The following is an 8,451-nucleotide window of genomic DNA, read 5'->3' on the forward strand; positions in this document are numbered from 1 at the left end:
GCTGAAAACGGAGGCCCCCACCTCTGTTTAATGATGGATGGTCTTTCTTTACAAAAATGGCTTCTTTTACTCCTCTCTCTTGGAAGAGAGACGAAACGTTTCATTAAAGAAGAACCCGTCCAGAGGACCTATACAATTTTTTTTCCTTTTGATTTTTTACCTGGATTACTGAGATGCATCAGGACATTTTTTGCCAATATTGCCCAACCCTAGTGTCGTGTGTGAACCTGCCATAACAGAGGCCAGATTTTATTGGTCTGGAGTGATGTCATCAGGAATTTCAGGCCTATATTTAAAAAGGAGGAACTTCAGCACTACACAAAGATTTCCTGAAGTGGGCAATTCAAACACATCAATGTTCAAATGCAACATATTTTAGTTGCACGAGTGGTTGTGTGGTGGAACGTTTCTCTTCTCTTTATTTCACACACACAAAAAATAAATAAATAAATAAAAAACTAGGTGAAACTTGTGTGTGGACGATCCTGAGTGCAGAGAAGCGAAGCCGCCTCCAGGGGACACTAAGGTAACATCTCTAAACTTGTCTTTTGTGTCCCCAAAACCAGTTCTCCTGCCTGTGTTTGGGTGTTGAAACTTAACTCTGTTTAGGCACACACAGTCGTGATAAAATCAACACCAGGTTGGTTTGGACTGAAACTTGACACGTCACATGTGCCTGGTGTCACTGACAGCCTTGAGCTGCCATGTTTGACTCTTTGAAAAAAAGGATACAATGAGGTCCAAGGAGAGGGTGCCGAGACTGCCGACGAGCCAGGGCAGGTGGTGAACCAGGTAGCTGCTCTCACTGTTTCCCAGGTCAGGGTTCTTCAGCAGGACACTCAGACCGTACGTAGTGTTCCCCAAGATGACGAGTGCAAACAAGAAGTACGACACCCCCTCTGTCGACTTCCTCTTGAACTGTGGGGACGAGCAGAGCGGCCGAAGAGGAAGTGGACAAGGCGAGTCATTTTAGAGGAAATGGAAAAGAATTTTTTTATTTTGACCAACGATGTGTTCAGACAAAACAAAGAAAAGCAAATCTTTTTTTCACTTTTGCTCGCTCAGTTTTAGGTTCATTTATTTATTTTCCCCTTTTTATTTTCTGCAAACGTACATTTTTAACTAGAAAGGTTTCATAACAAATTCTGACATTTCACTGAAACAGAACGGCCAGCCACAGAGCAGTCTATGCTAACAAGGCGAGAGCTCATGTTGACATCTTAGCAGGTGTTACATGCTTCCTTAATTACTGCCAGCATTGCAAGGCCAGTCTGGCTAATATTTGATACAATTATACGAACCTGAACTTCAAAAAATGTGGTATTAACATTGTTTTATGGCAGCTGTCGCCTCGTAGCACAGAGACAATGTAATTAATTATACATGTAGCTTCTGGGTGCGGGGGAATCCAGGCCTTTGACGCGCTCCAGTCAATATAATGTCCAGACTGGGAGATATGTTAGGGGATACTCCCATTTACTATATTATTTTGATTATTAAATGTTAGAGTCCAGAGTGGCGGTCTATGGCAGCTTGCAAAATGGATGGAAACTATGGTAAAATGTGAATATGAGAGAGGTTAATCAGCATTTTAACAGAGAGTGGTAAAAACCGTGTGACCTCCCTACACCCTCACCTTTCYTTCTCACCTTGCCACCGATTTCCCCTCCACACCGCCACCAGTGGTGGAGCAAAAATAAAGGTCAAAGGGTCAATCGAAATAAACAAACACTGCCACCAAACCAAACTGAACTATAAAAACAAAATAAGAAGAACACCCAGAACTACAAATGGCTCCTATACACCRGCCCCAAYTGTGTATACAGCACAATTCAACAAACACCAAAAAAGGAGCCACAAAAATTTATAGTCCCAAGCATCTTCTTATTTCCTTCCCCTGCTTCTCAGGGCTTCTAGAAGGAGGAAGATTTTGGATATGGGCCTTTCCAGCTGGCCCGTCTTTGTCCTCAACTGCACGGCACGCACCAGTCCATCTTTGTCTGGATAAGTATTTGTAATTCTTCCCAGGATCCAGGAAGCTCGAAGAGCAGTAATATAAATAAATGAGTTGGATCAAACTAAAAGTAAAACTTCAGACTGTGACGGGGTTTGGTTCTGGTTCCTGTGAGAGTCAGACCTCAAAGGACTGAAACTCCATAATTGCTGCACTTGTTGCAGAACTCCGCTTAGACTGAGTAGATCTGAAAAGTGCTTAAATGCAGCAATTTACAGCTTAGTTAGAGTGATTATAGCAGGTGGCCATTTTATCACAGTAGCAGCAGTGAACCGGGTCGGTGTTTTGAAGCTGCTCAAGCTTGACTGGACTTGTTTGGGTGGGGTGGGGGGTGCTCATTACAGCCTACTTGTTTTCTCTATTTTCACAATACACACGATACATGTTTAATTAAGTGAAATAAGGATATTTTACGAGCTCTTGGACTGATTACTACGACCGAGTATTAGGGCCACACAACAATATATATATATTTTTTTTTAATTATGAGAATGAAGTCATAATATTACGAGATTAAAGTCGCATGAAAATAAAGTCATAAAATTATGAGAATAAAGTAACATTACAAGATTAAAGTCATAACATTCTAAAATTAAAGTCGTAATATTATACCCGTTACATGAAAAAGCATGCAGTTACCACTGCATTAAAATGAGAAATTGTGAGCAACTTGTCAAGYTGTTCTTTAATATTGCTTAAAAAAAATAGTTAATCTTTTAGCACATTAGCATCAAATTATCAGTAGCAGGACTTGGAAATTGTGCAAATGACTATATGATAAACTGAAGCCGTATTGTAATTAATGGATACACTGACAGATTTAGTCGTCACGTAGCTAATTTTGATAAAAGCATATTAAATCTAACAGACCCAAGTCATTGCAGACTACTTTATAAACACAGACACATGGCTGCACACAGAAGGTGTGGGGAAAATAAGGAGGAAATGAGGAACGGAAAATGGACACGTCATGTAAGATTATGACTTTTTTCTTGTAAAATTACGACTTTAACCTCGTAAAATTACGACTTTATTCTTGTAATATGATGACTTTATTCTTATAATATTACGACTTTATTCTCATAATATTATGACTTTAATCTCGTAATATCACGACTTTATTCTCGTAATAATAATTTTTAAAAAATGTTGCTGTGTGGACCTAATACTCCATCGCAGATAACAGCACGCACAAGACGTTGAAAATGTGACTTTAACGGTTTAACTTACGTTGGTGTACATCTGTGGGAGTCTGGAGCAGAGGTAGAGGACTGACGACAACGACCCAATGGCAAAACCAATAATTTCATTCTTCGTGAAAGGCTGAAGTGACAAAAGGTGAGGATGTAACTTTAGAAAAACCCAAAACAATCACATTATTAACCATTAATTAACCAGGCAAATCCCATTGAGATCGCAGATCTCTTTTTCAAGGTACATTGTACATGTTTATGTGCKGTGGGGGAAACCGGAGTACCTGGAAAAAAACCCACACAAGCACGAGGAGAACATGCAAACTCCACACATAAAGACCCCAGATCCGAACCCAGGACCTTCTTGCTGTGAGGCATCAGTGCTAACCACTGAGCCGTCGTTCCGCTATGTTTACTTCTTTTAAATCAAAAACATATGAAATGAGGAGGCCTCACCTGGAAGGAGCCATCATCAGAGGCTGAGAGTAAAGAGCGACTTCTGAACCCGGAGGTCCTTTCAGGTTCTGACCCTGGTAACTGWAGAGAAGCGAGGCTTGAAGTCAGGCCCAGAATGCAAAACACACTGAYTGCGTGTAACATCGTTTCCCCTGGTAAAAAAACAAAAACACAAGCAAGGGTCTGATTATTGTCGAGAAGCTTGAGCTGATCTGTTCTAACTGAACTGTGGTGTTTCCAGTTATCAACAGAATCTCATATCAACCCATTCCTAGTAAGGTTTTCAAATAAGCAGAATAAGGAGTTTGAAGAGTTTTATTAAAAATAAATAAACAAAAAGGTACTGACTTTGAGTGGTTCTGTGTCGGATCTTGTAGTAGGTGTACATGCCCAGCATCACCAGGTCGGCACAGACGTAATAAATTGCTGTGTATTTCTAGATGACGGGGAGAAAACACACTCAGGTCAGTGATCTGTGGAAACTAATTTCTTCACATTATAATCATGAAGTTTACATTGAACAGAAGTCAGAATTATTTAAGTCGTCTAGGGAAACACACACAAAATATAACTTATACAAAGTTTGGTTTTTAACATCTTCTTAAAGAGGACATATGCTTTTAAATCTTTCTTTTAGACCCCAAGTACACAACAAAATGAATGTAATGGCTAGAAAAGTGGATTTAAAAATAGAGGTAAAGAAAATATTTTAAATATTGTTGATTGTAAACAGTGTGTTTGTAAGAGTCACCTGAATAGGAAGCTGGTCAGCCAAATAGGAGCCCACCAGGTTACAGGAATCCCCTCCCAACCACAGCAGTAGAAACCAGATGGACAGGGCGCTGTCCATATTCCCTTTCTTCCACGAGCTGTAGTACTGTCTGCAACCAGAGGGATAATACATGCCTGTCAAATATCTCAGATGTACAAAATAACATTTAAAAAAAGTGCTATAAACACTTACGGAAGAGAAGACACCAAGAAACAAACGATGGACAGGAGGCCGAGAAAGACGCTGGCCATGTCCCTCCCATCCTGGGCACACTCCCCGAGCCCTTCCCAGACCCATTTGGACCCGTTGGGACACAAGGAGGTGAAGTTTTCTGAGCTGCGCCATCCAAGGTTGTTCTGTGTGAGGACTCCATCCACACGCATGTTCTGCAGGTGGAGAAAGACTTCTGTAAACACACACTCTCAAGGTTGTTAGGTTTTCCAATTGAAAATTATAATAAAATTATATGAGAAATAATGTAAACAATTTGACTCAACTATTTGGTTCAGATAAGCAGTTTATATAGTGAACTCTCTCACAATCAGCATAACACAAACATCAGGATCTTTATCACATGTGAAACAAAAGCTAGCTCTACAGACAGAGGCTAATTATCAAAACAATGGCTGGAACAGTGGGTAAGCAAAGTCACATTGAAACGACAGGAAAAGCTGAAGCTGTACACAATGAAAATGTAAAAAAAAAAAAAAACATCAAAGGCAGAAAAAAAAACACACCAACCAGCTGTTAGCTGCTCACTGCTAATGACTTATTACTTAACGTTTTCAGTGTAATCACGATGAAAATGAATAAAGAATCGTGTCTTTTCTTGCCTGAGTGGCTGACATGACGGAGTCCTTCCTTCCCAAAGTCAGCTACAACTCAAAGCCTGGAGGCACAACAAGAAACAGACGATAAACAGATCAGGATACATCACAGCAGACACACAACAGGAAGTTAAAAAACACAGAAGAGCGCCGCCAAGACGAACACAATTTTTAAGTCCCACCCCACTATGTAAATGCATTGTGCATTTTTGTGACTAAAAATTAAAAAAAAAAGAAAGACCAGTATTTTTTTGTAATGTCTCGCGTAGTTTTCACCTTGCTGCTGTGCGTGCATTTAACTGTACTTCGTTAATTTCAGCTTACTTCGATGATGGTGTCACGTGATAGTGATTGACAGCGCTGACAGCCTGTTAGAAAGGGTGAGTAGGCGGGACTAGTACTGACTCACATCTCTACTGCGCAGAAGCGCTAATGGCGGCGCCCGGCCTCGTCTTGTGCGCTTCCGGTTTTTCAAAATAAAATATAAATTAAACTAGGTCGTACACACTGAGCGTACATTTTCATCACATTGGACCACAATGGAAATAAGCTTTATTGTGTTATCCATTTATGTTAAGGTTACTGTATTCTATATGCAGTGCCTTTTATTAAAAATAAAAAATAAGAATATAAAAAAACAACGAATGAATGAACCATTATTAATTTAATTTAATTTTCGGTCACATGTAGATCTTTAGTTCGTCTGAATACACAGTAAAAAAAATAAAAGTTTGCTGATGTTCGCTTCAGCTGATTTGTGAAACAAACCTTTAAAGATTTGTTTCACAAATGTAATTACATTTTATTTGCTGAAAAGAGAATATTATGAGAAATGTGCGAATATTCAGTATAGAAAAAAACCCCAACTTATTTATAAACTCGTTTAACTCTAAAAGTCGTCTAAAAATTGTAATGAAAATTGTATAAACATTTTTTTAAATGCCAGACTTAGAATTTGACTCACAACTTTGTAGAAAAGAGACAATTTACCTGTTCAGAAGCTTGAATCTGATGTCAGAGGAGAAAACCGGTCGTCCAGCTGAGTCTCGTCAGCTGACAGGATCAATCTGACGACTCAGCAGAGGACCCGAAGCTTTTGAACGCAGTCTGAGCTTTTATTTTCCTGTAAAGTCACGTGCTTTTCCAGACATGTTCCGACCTGAGCTGCAAAACAACTGCTGACTCCGATGAACTCCTGTRTATTTCAACATTTAAACGTTATTCATCTGGGCTGAAATGTGGCACTGAGAAGAGAAAACCCCCAAGTGTTCCTCCTTGTTTTTACAGATTTATACCTAAAATGTGGGATTTATTCAGAATGCAGGTAAATTAGGTTTGCAGAATTGTTTTATTAGGGCTCATTGTGCAGTCAGTGATCTATAGCAGCAAAATTACTTTATTTACATGTAAGAAAACTCCAGATGTAAACGATGCTGTCAGAAACCCCCCGTTTCAGCTGATTTAGACACAGATGCAACAAATACACTCCTGATCAAAATCTTAAGACCAGTCAAAAAAGTGCAAGAATTTGCATTTTACATTATTGGATCTTAAGAAGGTTCTAAGTAGAGCTTCACAATGTTAGAAGAAGAAATCAGTGCAAGAGACAAGAACTTTTGAGCAGGGAATTTTCTGAAAACTGCATTTACACTCAAACATGATTTTTTTCAGCTGATCAAAAGTTTAAGACCATAGTTTTTAAAAGCCAAGAGCTGTGCAAAAAATCTGGATTCCATGTCATTTTCTGTCAAGACCTCCTGATGGCAAAAGTAAAAAAGCTCACTGACTTTGAACGTGGTAGGGTTGTTGAGCTGCATAAGCAAGGCCTCTCACAACGTGCCATCGCTGCTGAAGTTGGACGCAGTAAGACAGTCATTTTGCATTTTTTAAATGATCCTGAGGGTTATGGAACAAAAAAGTCAAGTGGTAGACTCAAAAAAAAATTCACCAGCTCTGAGCCGCAGGATCCGATTGGCTGTCCGTCAAGACACGGGACGATCCTCTACCCTAATTAAGGCCATTACTGGTGCTGACTGCAGCCCAATAACCATCAGACGGCATCTGTGAGAGAAGGGCTTCAGAAACAAAAAACGTCTTCAGAGGCCACGTCTTCTTCAACGCCACAAAATTGCCCGTTTGGACTTTGCAAGGGTGCACCAAACATGGGACACTGAAAGGTGGAAGGTCTTCTCTGATGAGAAAAAATTTAACCTTGATGGTCCTGATGGCTTCCAACRTTACTGGCATGAMAAGGAGATCCCACCTGAGATGTTTTCTACACGGCACAGTGGTGGGGGCGCCATCATGATTTGGGGTGCSTTTTCCTTCAATGGAACAATGGAGCTTCAGGTTGTGCAGGGGCGTCAAACAGCAGCTGGCTATGTGGAGATGTTGCAGCGGGCATCCCTCATGACTGAGGGCCCTCGTCTGTGTGGTAATGATTGGGTTTTTCAACAGGACAATGCTGCAGTTCACAATGCCCGCCTGACAAAGGAGTTCTTCCAAGAGAATAACATCACTCTGTTGGACCATCCTGCATGTTGCCTGGATCTAAACCCAACTGAGAACATTTGGGGATGGATGGCAAGGGAAGTTTACAACAATGGACATCAGTTCCAGACAGTGGATGCCCTTCGTGAAGCCATCTTCAACACTTGGAGCAACGTTCCCACTAGCCTCCTGGAAACACTGGCATCAAGCATGCCTAAACCATTGTTTGAAGTCATCAACAAGAATGGTGGAGCTCCTCATTACTGAGTCCTTTTTTTGACACTTTGATTTCTGTTTTGGGGGATTTTCGGGTTTTTTTGTGCTATGGTCTTAAACTTTWGATCAGCTGAAAAAAATCATGTTTGAGTGTAAATGCAGTTTTCAGAAAATTCCCTGCTCAAAAGTTCTTGTCTCTTGCACTGATTTCTTCTTTTAACATTGTGAAGCTCTACTTAGAACCTTCTTAAGATCCAATAGTGCAAAATGCAAATTCTTGCACTTTTTTGACTGGTCTTAAGATTTTGATCAGGGGTGTACTTCAGGTTATCATTTCCTAAGGACTCCTCTTCTCTAAAGGCTTTAAAAACAACTTATAAAGCATAAATATTCATTTATAAAATACGGTTCTGACACTGAAGCACCGTTTTGCAAAATCAACAGCTGTATTTTTTGTTCTTTCAGGTAAGTGTGATTTATTCC

At 40.0% G+C, this 8,451-nt stretch overlaps 1 protein-coding gene across 2 annotated transcripts; it reads right to left on the bottom strand.

Annotated features, from left to right (window-relative positions):
- Positions 1–732: 732 nt before the first annotated feature.
- On the bottom strand, positions 733–6,339 carry LOC106535822 (lysosomal amino acid transporter 1 homolog; the record flags this gene model as incomplete). Of its 2 annotated transcripts, XM_014032927.1 has the most annotated exon segments (8): positions 733–918; positions 3,245–3,337; positions 3,664–3,815; positions 4,012–4,099; positions 4,415–4,544; positions 4,628–4,821; positions 5,269–5,324; positions 6,253–6,339. In XM_014032927.1, coding segments are annotated over 7 exon segments (858 nt in total), but the record flags the coding sequence as incomplete, so codon positions are not given.
- Between the last annotated feature and the right edge of the window lie 2,112 nt (positions 6,340–8,451).

This window comes from Austrofundulus limnaeus, unplaced genomic scaffold, assembly GCF_001266775.1.
Source record: "Austrofundulus limnaeus strain Quisiro unplaced genomic scaffold, Austrofundulus_limnaeus-1.0 Scaffold1578, whole genome shotgun sequence".
Lineage (NCBI taxonomy): Eukaryota > Metazoa > Chordata > Actinopteri > Cyprinodontiformes > Rivulidae > Austrofundulus > Austrofundulus limnaeus.